Source organism: Mobula birostris, chromosome 14 (genome assembly GCF_030028105.1).
Source record: "Mobula birostris isolate sMobBir1 chromosome 14, sMobBir1.hap1, whole genome shotgun sequence".
Classification (NCBI taxonomy): domain Eukaryota; kingdom Metazoa; phylum Chordata; class Chondrichthyes; order Myliobatiformes; family Myliobatidae; genus Mobula; species Mobula birostris.
This window is the reverse complement of record NC_092383.1, coordinates 48,805,656-48,822,257: the sequence shown is the minus strand read 5'-3', so window position 1 is coordinate 48,822,257 and position 16,602 is coordinate 48,805,656. Positions and strand designations below refer to the sequence as shown.

General features: G+C 45.1%; 1 protein-coding gene across 2 annotated transcripts in view; it reads left to right on the top strand.

Moving 5' to 3' along the window:
• Positions 1-14,740, top strand: part of LOC140209887 (voltage-dependent L-type calcium channel subunit alpha-1S-like) — a 419,288-nt gene extending 404,548 nt beyond the window's left edge. Inside the window, exon 43 of one of the 2 annotated variants that reach the window (XM_072278518.1) lies at positions 13,903-14,740. In XM_072278518.1, coding sequence (XP_072134619.1) covers positions 13,903-14,076 — 174 coding nt within the window. In that variant the 3' untranslated portion in view covers positions 14,077-14,740. The remainder of the gene's footprint in view (positions 1-13,902) is intronic. The other variant, XM_072278519.1, reaches the window with a different exon arrangement.
• Positions 14,741-16,602: the final 1,862 nt, after the last annotated feature.

Genomic DNA, 16,602 nt, shown 5'->3' with positions numbered 1-16,602 from the left:
GATCTTTCAAGAATCAATAGATTCTGGCATTGTGCTGGATGACCGGAAAAGTGCAGATGTTACTCTACTATTTAAGAAGGAAGGGAGGCAGCAGAAAGGAAACTTATAGACCTGTTAGCCTGATATCAGTGGTTGGGAAGTTGTTGGAATCAATTGTTAGGGATGAGATTATGGAATACCTGGAGGCGCATGACAAGATCGGCCAAAGCCAGCATGATTTCCTGAAAGGAAAATCCTGCCTGACTAACCGACTGCAATTTTTTGAGAAAATTACAAGCAGGGTAGACAAAGAAGATGCAGTAGATGTGCAGTACTTCGATTTTCAGAAGGCCTTTGACAAAGTGCTTAGCAAGATGAAAGCTCATGGAATTACAAGGGAGTTACTAGCATGGATGGAGCATTGGCTGATCGGCAGAAAACAGAGTGGGAATAAAGGGATCCTATTCTGGCTGGCTGCTGGTTACTACTGAAGTTCCACAGGAGTTGGTGTTGGGACCGCTGCTTTTTACAATGTATGTCAGTGAGTTGGACTATGGGATTAATGGATTTGTGGCTAAATTTGCCAATGATACAAAGATAGATGGAGGAGCAGGTAGTGTTGAGGAAACAGAGCCTGCAGAGACACTTAGATAGCTTAGGGGAATGGGCAAAGAAGTGGCAAATGAAATACAATGTTGGAAAGTATGTGGTCATGCACTTTGGTAGAAGAAATAAACAGGCAGATTATTATTTAGTTGGGGAGGGAATTCAAAATGCAGAGATGCAAAGGGACTTGGGAGTCCTTGTGCAGGATACCCTAAAGGTTAACATCCAGTTTGAGTTGGTGGTGAAGAAGGCGAATGCAATGTTGGCATTAATTAATAGAGGTATAGAGTATAAGAGCAGGGATGTGATGTTGAGGCTCTATAAGGCACTTGTGAGACCACACTTGGAGTATTGTGTGCAGTTTTGGCTCCTTATTTTAGGAAGGATATACTGACATTGGAGAGGGTTCAGAGAAGATTCAGGAGAATGATTCCAGGCTTACTGTATGAGGAATATCTGGCAGCTCTTGGGCTGTATTCCCTGGAGTTCAGGAGAATGAGGGGGAATCTCATAGAAACATTCTGAATGTTAAAAGACCTGGACAGGTTAGAAATGGCAAAGTTATTTCCCATGGTAGGGGAGTCTAGGACAAGAGGGCATGACTTCCGGATTGAAGGACGTCCTTTTAGAACTGAGATGCAGAGAAGTTACTTTAGTCACGGTGGTAAATCTGTGGAATTTGTTGCTGTGAGCGGCTGTGGAGGCCAAGTCATTGTTTGCATTTAAGGCAGAGATAAATAGGTTCTTGATTAGCCAGGGTATCAAAGGGTATGGGGAGAAGGCAGGGGAGTGGGGATGACTGGAAGAATTGGATCAGCCCATGATTGAATGATGGAGAAGACTCAATGGCCTACTTCTGTTCCTATATCTTATGGAGACCTGGGTGGTGGCAGGGAGTTCAGTAGTCTTACAACCTGGGGTAGAAGCTGTTTCCCCATCCTAACTGTTCTTGTAATGCTACAGTACCTCCTGCCTGATGGTAAGGGGTCAAAGTGATGATTGGATGGGTGGGAAGGAATGTTAAGAGTCCTGCATACTCAGATACCCTCTCAGCAGTCTTCAGAATCCTTTGTAGGGACTTGCAGTCAGATGCCTTGCAAGTCCTGCAGCAGACACTGATGCAGCTGGTCAGGAGAAAGATTCCTCATCAGTAGTAAATCTGTAGAATGCTCTGCCACAGACTACGGTGGAAGCCAAGTCCGTGCGTATATTTAAGGCGGAAGTTGATCATTTCCTAATTGGTCAGGGCATTAAAGGAATTGGCGAGAAGGCAGGTGTATGGGTTTGGGATCCAGAATCAGCCATGATAGAATGGCAGAGCATACTCAATGGGCTGAATGGCCTGATTCTGCTCCTATGTCTTATGGTCTTAAAACTGGGGAAAGTGTTTGATGGAGACTGGGAGAAACTGCTTGGACAAAGGGGATGCTCTTCAAAGGGGCAACACAGTGGCTCAACTGGTTAGGCTACTGCCTCACAGCTTAGTTACCCAGGATCGATTGCGACCTCTGCTGCAGTTTGCACATTTTCCTTGTGACTACATTGATTCTCCAGTTTGCTCCCACATCCCAATGACATGTAGTTAGGTACGTTAGATGCTCTCTTGTTTATTGCCCTCCGTACGTAGGTGTGTGTCAAATAAAACCATGAGACCAGGAAAGCTGAGCATGAGACATAGGAGCAGGATTAGGCCATTTAGCCCATCGAGTCTGCTCTGTCATTCCATCATGGCTGATGGCTTATCCTTCTCAACTCCATTCCCCTGCCTTCTCTTTGACATCCTTACTAATCAAGAAGCTATCAGCCTCCACTTTAAATATACTCAATGACAGTCTCCACAGGTAATGAATTGCACAGATTCACCACCTCTGACTAAAGAAATTGCTCCTCATCTGTGTACTAAAGAGCTTGGATATCTTCACTCACCTCTACTCTGAAATGATTCTGTGGCTTACTCTCACGAACTCTACAGCTCATTCTCAGGGTTAGTTTTATTTGCACCATCTGTCTTCTTTTACACATTGGCTATTTGTATGTTTATGCATAGCTTTTTGTAAATTCCGTTGTATTGCTTTATTTTCCTGCAAATGCACATGAGAAAATAAATCTCAAGATAGCAACACACACGCAAAATGCTCGAGAAACTCAGCAGGCCAGGCAACATCTATGGAGAGGATAAATGGTTGACATTTCAGGTGAGGCCTTTCATCAGGACCGGAAAAAGAAAGGAGGACAAGCTGAAAAATGATAGGTGGGTAGGAATGGTAAAGGGCCGGAAAAGGAATTGGTAGAAGAGGAGAGTGGATCATGGGAGAATGAGAAGAAACAGGGGCATCAGGGGGATGATAGGTGGGTGAAGACAAGAGGCCAGAGTGGTAGTTCAGGGTAACGTATACATACATAGAATAGTACAGCACAGTACAGACCCTTCGGCCCACATTGTTGTGCCGACACGCAAACCCTGCCTCCCATATAACCCCCACCGTAAATTCCATCATATACCTGTCTAGTAGTCTCTTAAATTTCACTAGTGTATCTGCCTCCACCACTGACTCAGGCAGTGTATTCCATGCACTGAGTAAAAAAACCTTCCTCTAATATCCCCCTTGAACTTCCCACCCGTTACCTTAAAGCCATGTCCCCTTGTATTGAGCAGTGGTGCCCTGGGGAAGAGGCGCTGGCTATCCATTCTATCTATTCCTCTTAATATCTTGTATACCTCTATCATGTCTCCTCTCATCCTCCTTCTCTCTAAAGAGAGAAGCCCCAGCTCCCTTAATCCCTGATCATAATGCATACTCTCTAAACCAGGCAGCATCCTGGTAAATCTCCTCTGTACCCTTTCCAATGCTTCCACATCCTTCCTATAGTGAGAAACATAGAAAATAGGTGCAGGAGTAGGCCATTCGGCCCTTCGAGCCTGCACCACCATTCAGTATGATCATGGCTGATCATCCAACTCAGAACCCTGTACCAGCCTTCCCTCCATACCCACTGATCCCTTTAGCCACAAGGGCCATATCTAACTCCCTCTTAAATATAGCCAATGAACTGGCCTCAACTGTTTCCTGTGGCAGAGAATTCCACAGATTCACCACTCTCTGTGTGAAGAAGTTTTTCCTAATCATGGTCCTAAAAGGCTTCCCCTTTATCCTCAAACTGTGACCCCTCGTTCTGGGCTTCCCCAACATCGGGAACAATCTTCCTGCATCTAGCCTGTCCAATCCCTTTAGGATTTTATACGTTTCAATCAGATCCCCCATCAATCTTCTAAATTCCAACGAGTATAAGCCGAGTTCATCCAGTCTTTCATTATATGAAAGTCCTGCCATCCCAGGAATCAATCTGGTGAACCTTCTTTGTACTCCCTCTATGGCAAGGATGTCTTTCCTCAGATTAGGGGACCAAAACTGCACACAATACTCCAGGTGTGGTCTCACCAAGGCCTTGTACGACTGCATTAGTACCTCCCTGCTCCTGTACTGGAATCCTCTTGCTATAAATGCCAGCATACCATTTGCCTTTTTCACCGCCTGCTGTACCTGCATGCCCACTTTCAATGACTGGTGTATAATGACACCCAGGTCTCGTTGCACCTCCCCTTTTCCTAATCGGCCACCATTCAGATAATAATCTGTTTTCCTGTTTTTGCCACCAAAGTGGATAACTTCACATTTATCCACATTAAATTGCATCTGCCATGAATTTGCCCACTCATCTAACCTATCCAAGTCACCCTGCATCCTCTTAGCACCCTCCTCACAGCTAACACTGCCACCCAGCTTCGTGTCATCCACAAACTTGGAGATGCTGCATTTAATTCCCTCATCCAAGTCATTAATATATATTGTAAACAACTGGGGTCCCAGCACTGAGCCTTGCGGTACCCCACTAGTCACTGCCTGCCATTCTGAAAAGGTCCCGTTGATTCCCACTCTTTGCTTCCTGTCTGCCAACCAATTCTCTATCCACATCAATGTCTTACCCCCAATACCGTGTGCTTTAAGTTTGCACACTAATCTCCTGTGTGGGACCTTGTCAAAAGCCTTTTGAAAATCCAAATATACCACATCCACTGGTTCTTCCCTATCCACTCTACTAGTTACATCCTCAAAAAATTCTGAGATTCGTCAGACATGATTTTCCTTTCACAAATCCATGCTGACTTTGTCCGATGATTTCACCGCTTTCCAAATCACATCTTTGATAACTGACTCTAGCAGTTTCCCCACCACCGATGTTAGACTAACCGGTCTATAATTCCCTGGTTTCTCTCTCCCTCCTTTTTTAAAAAGTGGGGTTACATTAGCCACCCTCCAATCCTCAGGAACTAGTCCAGAATCTAAAGTGTTTTGAATTATCACTAATGCATCCACTATTTCTCAGGCTACTTCCTTAAGCACTCTGGGATGCAGACCATCTGGCCCTGGGGATTTATCCACCTTTAATCCCTTCAATTTACCTAACACCATTTCCCTACTAACACATATTTCCCTCAGTTCCTCCATATCACTGGACCCTCTTTCCCCTACTTTTTCCGGAAGATTATTTATGTCCTCCTTAATGAAGACTGAACCAGACAGTTTCTGTGCTGTAGTTTCTATGGTTTCAAAGTAATTATTCAATTGGTCTGCGATGTCCTTGCTCCCCATAATCAATTCACTTGTTTCTGTCTGTAGGGGACCTACATTTGTCTTAACCAATCTTTTTCTTTTCACATCCCTATAAAAGCTTTTACAGTCAGTTTTTTTGTTCCCTGCCAGTTTTCTCTCAATCTTTTTTCCCCTTCCTAATTAAGCCCCTTGTCCTCCTCTGCTGAACTCTGAATTTCTCCCAGTCCTCAGGTGAGCCACTTTTTCTGGCTAATTTGTATGCTTCTTCTTTGGAATTGATATTATCCCTAATTTCCCTTGTCAGCCACAGGTGCACTACCTTCCCTGATTTATTCTTTTGCCAAACTGGGATGAACAATTGTTGTAGTTCATCCATGCGATCTTTAAATGCTTGCCATTGCATATCCACCGTCAACCCTTTAAGTGTCATTTGCCAGTCTATCTTAGCTAATTCACATCTCATACCTTCAAAGTTACCCTTCTTTAAGTTCAGAACCTTTGTTTCTGAATTAACTATGTCACTCTCCATCTTAATGAAGAATTCCACCATATTATGGTCACTCTTACCCAAGGGGCCTCTCACGACAAGATTGCTAATTAACCTTTCCTCATTGCTCAATACCCAGTCTAGAATAGCCTGCTCTCTAGTTGGTTCCTCGACATGTTGGTTCAAAAAACCATCCCGCATACATTCCAAGAAATCCTGAGGCGACCAGAACTTCACACAGTACTTCAAGTGTGGCCTAACCAGAGTTTTATAGAGCTGCATCATTACCTTGCGACCCTTAAACTCTATCCTTCGACTTATGAAAGCCAACACCCCATAAACTTGCTTAACTACCCAATCTACCTGCGAGGCAACTTTCAGGGATCTGTAGACATGTACCCCCAGATACCTCTGCTCCTCCGCACTACTAAGTATCCTGCCATTTACTTTGTACTCTGCCTTGGAGTTTGTCCTTCCAAAGTGTACCACCTCACACTTCTCTGGGTTGAACTCCATCTGCCGCTTCTCAGCCCACTTCTGCAACCTATCAATGTCTCTCTGCAATCTTTGACAATCCTCTACACTATCTACAACACCACCAACCTTTGTGTCGTCTGCAAACTTGCCAACCCACCCTTCTACCCCCACATCCAGGTCATTAATAAAACTCACAAGGTCCCAGAACAGATCCTTGTGGGACACCACTAGTCACAACCTTCCAATCCGAATGTACTCCCTCCACCACGACCCTCTGCCTTCTGCAGGCAAGCCAATTCTGAATCCACCTGGCCAAACTTCCCTGGATTCCGTGCCTTCTGACTTTCTGAATAAGCTTCCCGTGTGGAACCTTGTCAAATGCCTTACTAAAATCCATATAGATCACATCCACTGCAGTACCCTCATCTATATGCCCGGTCACCTCCTCAAAGAACTCTATCAGGCTTGTTAGACATGATCTGCCCTTCACAAAGCCATGCTGACTGTCCCTGATCAGATCATGATTCTCTTAATGCCCAGAGATCCTATCTCTAAGAATCTTTTCCAACAGCTTTCCCACCACAGACATAAGGCTCACTGGTCTAGAATTACCGGGACTATCCCTACTACCTTTTTTGAATAAGGGGACAACATTCGCCTCCCTCCAATCCTCCGGTACCATTCCCATAGACAACGAGGACATAAAGATCCTAGCCAGAGGCTCAGCAATCTCTTTCCTCGCCTCGTGGAGCAGCCTGGGGAATATTCCGTCAGGCCCCAGGGACTTATCTGTCCTAATGTATTTTAATTACTCCAACACCTCTGCCATAATATCAACATGCTCCAGAACGTCAACCTCACTCATATTGTCCTCACAGTCATCAAGTTCCCTCTCATTGGTGAATACCAAAGAGAAGTATTCATTGAGGACCTCGCTCACATCCACAGCCTCCAGGCACATCTTCCCACCTTTATCTCTAATCGGACCTACCTTCACTCCTGTGATCCTTTTGTTCTTCACATAATTGAAGAATGCCTTGGGGTTTTCCTTTACCCTATTCGCCAAGGCCTTCTCATGCCCCCTTCTTGCTCTTCTCAGCCCCTTCTTAAGCTCCTTTCTTACTACCATATACTCCTCAATAGACCCATCTGATCCTTGCTCCTAAACTTCATGTATGCTGACTTCTTCCACCTAACTACATTTTCCACCTCACTTGTCACCCATGGTTCCTTCACTCTACCATTCTTTATCTTCCTCACCAGGACAAATTTATCCCTAACATCCTGTTTAGAGATCTCTAAACATCGACCACATGTCCATAGTACACTTCCCTGCAAAAACATCATCCCAATTCACACCCACAAGTTCTAGCCTTATAACCTTATAATTTGCCCTTCCCCAATTAAAAATTTTCCTGTCCTCTGATTCTATCCTTTTCCATGATAATGAAGGCCAGGAAGTGGTGGTCACTGTCCCCCAGATGCTCACCCATTGAGAGATCTGTGACCTGACCCAGTTCGTTACCTAATACTAGATCTAGTATGGCATACTCCCAGTCGGCCTGTCAACATACTGTGACAGGAATCCATCCTGGACACACTTAACAAACTCTGCCCCATCCAAACCCTTGGAGCTAATCAGGTGCCAATCAAAATTAGGGAAGTTAAAGTCACCCATGATAACAACCCAGTTACTTTTGCACCTTTCCAAAATTGCCTCCCAATCTGCTCCTCTGTATCTCTGCTGCTACCAGGTGGCCTATAGAATACTCCCAACAGAGTGACTGCTCCCTTCCTGTTCCTGTCTTCCACCCATACTGCCTCAAAAGAGGATCCTGCTACATTACCCACCCTTTCTGTAGCTGTAATAGTAATGCCACCCCTTCTCCCCTTTTTCCACCCTCTCTATCCCTTTTAAAGCACTGAAATCCAGGAATATTGAAAATCCATTCCTGCCCTGGTGCCAGCTAAGTCTCTGTAATGGCCACCCCATCATAATTTCATGTATGTATCCAAGCTCTCAGTTCATCACCTTTGTTCCTGCTGCTTCTTGCATTGAAGTACACACACTTTAGCCCTTCTACCTTCCTAAAGTCTCTCTATATGTTAGATGTGGCTTTACTCAATGCACTTTTTTCACTGCTTTATCCCTCCAGATCCCACCCCCCTTGCAAATTAGTTTAAACCCTCCCGAACCATGCTAGCAAACCTACCTGCAAGGATGTTGCTCCCCCTCGAGTTCAGGTGCAATCCATCCAATCTGTACAGGTCCCACCTTCCCCAGAAGATCTAAAAATCTAAAACCCTGCTCCCTGCACCAACTCCTCAGCCACGCATTCAACTGCCATCTCCTCCAATTGTTACCATCACTGTCACGTAGCACTGGCAGCAATCCTGAGAACGTCACCCTTGAGGTCCTGTTCTTCAGCCTTCTGCCTAGTTCCCAAAACTCACATTCAGGACCTCATCCCTCTTCCTGTCTATGTCATTGGTGCCAACATGTATCATGACTTCTGCTTGCTTTCCCTCTCGTGCCAGGATGTTGTGCACCCAGTCAGAGACATCCCAGACCCTGGCACCTGGGAGGCAACAAACCATCCGGGTTTCCTTCTCACGTCCACAAAATCTCCTGTCTGCTCCCCTAACTGTAGAGTCTCCAATGACAACAGCCCTCCTCTTCTCCGTCCCACCCTTCTGCACCACCAGGTCAGACTCAGTGCCAGAGGCCCTGCCACCATGGCTCACACCTGGTCGGTCATCCCCACCAACAGTATCCAGGACGGTAAACTTATTATTCAGGGGAATGGCTACAGGGGTGCTCTGCACTACCTGTCTACTCACCTTCGCTTTTCCCCCTCTGACTGTCACCCAACAACCTGCTTCCAGCAGCCCAGGTGTGACTACCTCCCTGTAGCTCTCATCTATGACTGCCTTATTCTCCCTTACAAATCAAAGGTCATCCAGCTGCTACTCCAGTTTCCTTACACAGTCTTCCAGATCACCCAGCCATATGCACTTCTGGCAGATGTGACTCTGCAGGGGGGGGGGGGGGCGGGGGGGAGTTCCCCCACGACTGCCACATCTCACATGAGAGGCACATCACCATCTCAGGAGGCATTGTAAAGACTAACTGAGCACGCACTCACTCACTCACTCACTCACTCACTCACTCACTCACTCACTCACTCACTCACTCACTCACTCACTCACTCACTCACTCACTCACTCACTCACTCACCTCACTCCTTTCCGCAGGCTGCTCTACTTGAGCTACCCCTCTATTTATTTCTTTGAGCTGTTCAAACTGCTTGGTCACCTGACCTTGACTGCCCAATCAGCTGCTTTCTGCTGAGTCTGAGCTATTCAAATCTTGATTGTCTAATCAATGGCTTTCTGCTGAGCTATTCAAATCTTGATTGACTTGATTGCATAGTCCAACTGCCAAAACTACCAGAATCTCTTGAGTTAAAGCCTCAAACCCTCAAAGCTCCACTCCTTCACTGGCCGCTTTCCACAGGCCAGTATACTTTGATAATAAATTTTCTTGAAAGTTTTGAACTTTGAAACAGAGTGGGAGAGTTTCCAGATATAAACTAACTGACCCAACATTGCTTTGCACTGGATTTTGAAAATATTTTTTGAAGGGACTGCCTGTATTTGCCATTATAGTTACCTCACAACATCATATCCAATCCAAAGTCTAGGCAAGGGGGTACATGTTCACTCCATAACAATGATGTCAGCCTAACCACTGCCAGTCACAGTGCACAGGAACTGGTTGGTCCATCAGGTCCTTGCCAAACTGTTAATCACCTCCATTCACGATTCAACTGCTCCCTCACCTCCGTTCAAGACCTTAACAGTCCATATAGGTGAGGCAACACTTCACCTGCAAATCTGTTTCCAGGGCTTCTGATACAGTCCCCTCAAGATAGCTGAGACCCAACATAAATTGGACAACCACTTTGTCAAGCACCTCTGCTCCATCTGCCAAAAGTGGAATATCCTGCTGGCCAACAACAGGAATTCTGCAGGTGCTGGAAATTCAAATGTATCCTGGTGGCCAACCATTTTAATTTCTATCCCCATTCTTGTTCTGACATATCAGTTCATGGTATCCTCTTCTGCCATGATGAGGCCACTCTCGGGGTGGAGAAGCAACACCTCATATTCCATCTGGATAGCCTCCAACCTGATGGCATGAACATTGATTTCTCCTTCCGACAGGTTCTTTTTTTCCCTCCCCTCCCTCTTCTGTTCCCCACTCTGGCCTCTTAACCCTTCTCCTCACCTGCCTCTGGTGTCCCTCCTCCTTTCCTTTTTCCCAAGGTCCACTCTCCTATCAGATTTCTTCTTCTCCAGCCATATACTTCCCATCCATGTACTTATCTAAACTTCTCTTAACTGTTGAAATCGAACCTACTTGTAGCTTGACCCACACTCACACCACCCTCTGAGTGAAAAAGTTCACCCTTAACTTATGACCTCTAGTTGGAGTCTCACCCAACATGAGGTGAAAAAGCGTGCTTGCATTTATCCTATCTCACCCCTTTCCGCGAGGACTCAAGCTCCAGGTGGACTTGAACCTATGGAGATGTCACATAGAGGGACTGCCCGGAGGAGCAGTTGTAAAGATTCTGCATCTTAATGCCATCAAAACCAAAGAGCTGATTATTAACTTCAGGAAGATGAACCATGAACCAGTCCTCATCAGGGGATTGGAGGTAGAAAGGGTCAGTAACTTTAAATTCCTTAGCATTATCATTTCAGCGGATCTGTCCTGGACCAGCACATAACTGCCATTACAAAGAAGGCACAACAGCACCTCTACTTTGTTCCAAGTTTTCACATATTTGGCATGTCATCTAAAACAGTGACAAACTTCAACAGCTGCACAGTGGAGTGTATCCTGACCGGTGCATTGCCGACTGGTATGGAAACACCAATGTCCAAGAACGGAAAAGTCCAGAAAAGGCGGTGGATATGGTCCTATCTATCATGGAGTCAGAATCAGGTTTGACGTCACCAGAAAATGTTGTCAAATCTGTTATTATGCGGCAGCAGTATATTGTAATATATAACAATAAAAACTGTAAATTACAATAAGTATATATACTGTATATTAAAAAATTTAAATTAAGTAAGTAATGCAAATAGAGAAAATGTAGTGAGGTAGTGTGGATGGGTTCTGAATGGCAGAGGAGAAGAAGCTGTTCCTGAATCATTGAGTATGTGCCTTCAGGCTCCTGTACTTCCTCCTTGATGGTAGCAATGAGAAGAGGGCATGTCCTGGGTGATGGGGGTCCTTAATAATGGATGCATCCTTTTTGAGGCATTGCTCCTTGAAGGTGGCCTGGATACTGGGGAGGCTAGTGCCTGATGGAGCTGACTGAAGTCAAAACTTTCTGCAGCTTATTTTGATCCTGTGCAGTACCCCACCCCATACCAGAAGGTATTGCAGCCATAAACAGGAGAAAATCTGCAGATGCTGGAAGATCTGAGCAACACACACAAAATGCTGGAAGAACTCAGCAGGCTAGGCAGCATCCATGGAAAAGGTCCAGCCGAAGGGTCTTGGCCCAAAACAATGACTGCACTTTCCATAGATGCTGCCAGGTAATGCAGCCAGTTAGAATGCTCTCCACAGTACATAGAAACATAGAAAACCTACAGCACAATACAGGCCCTTCGGCCCACAATGCTATGCCGAACATGTATTTACTTTAGAAATTACCTAGGGTTACTCATAACCCTCTATTTTTCTAAGCTCCATGTACCTATCCAGGAGTATCCTATCGTATCCACCTCCACCACCGTCACCGGCAGCCCATTCCATGCACTCACCACTCTGCGTAAAATACTTACCCTGACATCTCCTCTGTATCTACTTCCAAGCACCTTAAAACTGTGCCCTCTTGTGTTAGCCATTTCAGCCCTGGGAAAAAGCCTCTGACTATCCACACAATCAATGCCTCTCATCATCCAGATTTCTACATCTGTAGAAATTTGCAAGTGACTGGTGACATACCAAATCTCCACAAACTACTAATGAAATATAGCCACTATTGCGCCTTCTTTGTAATTGCATCGATATGTTGGCCCTAGGATAGATCCTCAGAGATGATGTCACCCAAGAACTTGAAATTGTTCACCCTTTCCTCTACTGAACACACTACTGTGTGATCCCTTGTCTTGCCCTTTCTGAAGTCCACAATTAATTCTTTGGTCTTACTGATGTTGAGTGCAAGGTTGTTGCTGCAACTCCACTCAACCAGCTGATCTATCTCGCTCCTGTATACTTTCTCGTCACCATCTTGAGTTCTGCCATCAACTGTGTCAGCATCAAATTTATAGATGGCATTTGAGCTGCGCCCAGCCACACAGTCATGGGTATAGAGAGAGTAAAGCACCCATTCCTGAGGTGTACCAGTGATGATTGTCAGAAAGGTGGAAATATTACATCGAAACCGGACAGGCTGTGGTCTTCTGGTGACAAAGGTGAGGCAAAGCCCTCATCATCTTTGAGCACGTTTGCAAGGAGCACTGCCACAGAAAGCAGCATCCATCATCAAGGACCCCAGACTATCCAGGCCACGCTCCCTTCTCACTGCTGCCATCAGGAAGGAGGTACAGGAGCCTCACTACCAGGTTCAGGAACAGTCACTACCCCTCAATCATCAGGCTCCTGAGCCAGTGTGGATAACTCACTCACCTCACACTGAACTGATTCCACAACCTATCAACTCACTTTCAAGGACTCTACAATACATATTCTCAGTGTTATTTATTTATGTGTCTATTTATCTGCTTATTTATTTCTTATTTGCACATATTGGCTTCTTTTTCACTGGTCATTTGTCACTTTGTGGGTTTTCAATGATCCTATTGTATCTCTCTGTTCTACTGTGAATGCCTGCAAGAAAATAAGTCTCCAGGTTGTACATGGTGACATATACGTAGTTTAATAATAAATTTCCTTGAACTTTGAACTTCTGGGACTCAGAGAGATAATCCAGAATCAGAACGTGGTTTGTTATTTCATGAGATTTGGTGCTTTGTAGCAGCAGTACAGTGCAGTAAATTTACTGTGCATTGCAAAAAGAAATATAAAAAATTAAAAAGTTGTGCAAGAGAGAGCAAAATAATGATGTAGTGTTCATGGGTGGGTTCATTGTCCATTCAGAAATCTGTTGGCGGAGGGGAAGAAGCTGTTCCTAAGATGTTGAGTGGGTGTCTTCAGGCTCCTGTACTTCATCTCTGATGGTAGCAATGAGAAGACAGCACATTGATGAGGAGCCTAAAAATGGATACCACCTTTTGAAGATGACCTTGGTGGTGGGGAGGCTAGTGCCCATGATGGAACTGGCAACTTTCTGCAGCTTGTTCCAATCCTGTGCAGTGGCCCCTCTGTACCAGACTAACTGCAACCAGTTAGAATGCTCTCCACAGTCCATCTGCAGAAATTTGCTGAGTCTTTGGTGACTCCTTAGAATACTAATGAAATAGAGATGCTGGCGTGCATTCCTTGATTGCCTCAATATGTTGGGCCCAGGATAGATTCTCAGAAACGTTGGTGCCCAGGAACTTGAAGCTGTTCATCCTTTCCACTGTTGATCCCTCAATGAGGACCTATGTGTGTTCTCCTGACTTCCCTTTCGTGAAGCCTTTCCTTCACCTAGCATAATGGGACATCAGGCAGTGCTAACTCTTGCTTTTTTTTCCCCATATTTCTTTCTGCAGGTAGAAGAGGCCCAAAGACTACCCAGAGCAGCCAGTGACCCAGCCTTTGTGATCATCACTGTGGGGACCTGCCAGACAGATCAGCCTCCACCAACACTGAATCCACTTACAGCTCGTTCCCTGGCCACAGATCCCACAATTCTGGTCTCTGACTCTTCCAAGCGGAAACACTGAAGACGTCCTCCGACCATGCGGAAGACGGGGAGACCTTCCGATAGCAAGGCCTGTTGACTGTTTAGTTTGTGATGTGTGTTTGCGGAGCAGTGAAGGGGAAATGAGAGGGTTTGACCAGTAATGGACAGTGTGAGGATGCAGGCCATTAAAGGGGCTACAGGAGACGAAGACTTATTGGAAAAGCCACACGGTTATTGTGTTCCAACCCAGTTTATGCAGGCCTCAGGGCTTGATGACAAATTGTAGTTATGCTGTGTTTCTATTTGGTTGTTACTGAGTTGTATTATTATGTGGGTGTAAATGGTGCTCATTAAACACTCTGTGGTCGACTGGATCTTCCTGACCATTGTCTCAGACTTTTTAACACTCAAAGATTAATCTAACCCTTCTCTCCACATAGCCCTCCATTTTTATAAATCATCCAAGAGTCCCTTAAATGTCCCTAATGTATTTGCCCCTATACCCCTGGCAGTGCATTCCACACACCCTCCATTCTCTGCATAAATAAGTTACTTCTGACATCCCCACTCCCCTGTACTTTTCTCCATTCAGCTTCAAATTATATCCTCTGGCATTAGCCATTGCTGCCCTGGGAAAAAGTCTTTGGCTGTCAACTCTTATCAATGCCCCTTATCATCTTTCAAAAATCATTGGACTCTGGCATGTTACTCCACTCTTTAAGAAAAGAGGAAGGCAGCAGAAAGGAAACTATAGACCGGTTAGCCTGATCTCAGTGGTTGGGAAGACGTTAGAGACAATTGTTAAGGACGAGGTGATGGAGTACTTGGTGACACAGGACAAGATAGTACAAAGTCAGCATGGTTTCCTTCAGGAAAAATCCTGCCTGATGAACCTACTGGAATTCTTTGAGGGGATTACAAGTAGAATGGATAATGGGGATGCAGTGGATGTAATATATTTGGACTTTCAGGAAGCCTTTGACAAGGTGGCACACGTGAGGCTGCTTACCAAGTTAAGTGCCCATGGTATTACAGGAAAGTTACTAACATGGTTAGAGCATTGGCTGATTGGTAGGAGGCAGGGAGTGGGAATAAAAAGATCCTTTTCTGGTTGGCTGCCAGTGACTAGTGGTGTTGTGCAGGGGTCGGTGTTGGGACCACCTCTCTTTATGCTGTATATAAATGATTTAGATGATGGAATAGATAGCTTTGTTGTCAAGTTTGCAGATAATATGAAGATTGGTGGAGGGGCAGGTAGTGTTGAGGAAACAGGTAGGATGCAGTAGGACTTAGACAGATTAGGAGAATAGGCAAGAAAGTGACAAATGAATTACAGTATTGGAAAATGCATGATCATGCACTTTGGTAGTAGAAATAAATGTGCGGACTATTTTCTAAATGGGGATAAAATCCAGGAATCTGAGATGCAGAGGGACTTGGGAGTCCTTGTGCAGAACATCCTGAAGGTTAAACTTGCAGGTTGAGTCAGTGGAGAGGAAGGCAAATACCATGTTAGCATTCATTTCAAAAGGTCTAGAATACAAGAGCAAGGATGTGATGCTGAATCTTTATAAGGCACTGGCGAGGCCTCAGCTTGAGTATTGTGAACATCTTAGAAAAGATGTGCTGGCATTGAAGAGAGTCCAGAGTAGGTTCACAAGGATGATTTCAGGAATGAAAAGAAAAGAAAGGAATGAATACGAGGAACTTTTGATGGCTCTGGGTCTGTACTTGCTGGCATTTAGAAGGATGACGGGGGGATCTCATTGAAACCTTTCGAATGTTGTAAGGCCTAGACAGAGTAGATTTGGAAAGGATGTTTCCCATGGTGGGAGAGTCTAGGCCAAGAGGGCACAACCTCAGGATAGATGGGCATCCTTTCAAAATTTGTGTAACTTATTGCCAAATGCAGCTGTGGAGGCCAGATGATTGGGTGTACTTAAGGCAGAGATTGATAGGTTCTTGATTGGACATACCATCAAAGGTTACAGGGAGAAGGCTAGGAACTGGGTTGAAAAGGAGATAGAAAAAAAGGATTAGCAATGATTGAATGGCAGAGCAGACTCGATCAGCCAGATGGCCTAATGCTGCTCCTATGCCTTATGGTCTTGTACACCTCTCATCACCCCTTGTCCTACCTCACTCAACCTCTCCTCATGAGACTTGCTGTCTGATCCAAGCAGAATCCTGGTAACACGAGAAAAACTTCAGATGCTGGAAATCCAGATCAACACACACAAAAAGCTGGAGGAAGTCAGGCAGCATTTAGGAAGTCTTGATGAAGGCTTTCGGCCCTAAACGTCGACTGTTTACTCTTTTCCATCGATGCTGCCTGACCTGAGTTCCTCCAGCATTTTGTGTGTGTTATCCTGGTAGATCTCCTCTGCATCCTAATCCTAAAGCTTCTGCATCCTTCCTATAATGGTTCAACCAGCACTAAACTTAATACTCCGAGTGTGGTCCAAATGCTTGCAACACTACCTCACAAATCTTGAACTCAATCCCCTGACCAATGAAGGCCACACAGCTACGCCTTTTTAATCACCCTAAATTCAAGGTGACCAGT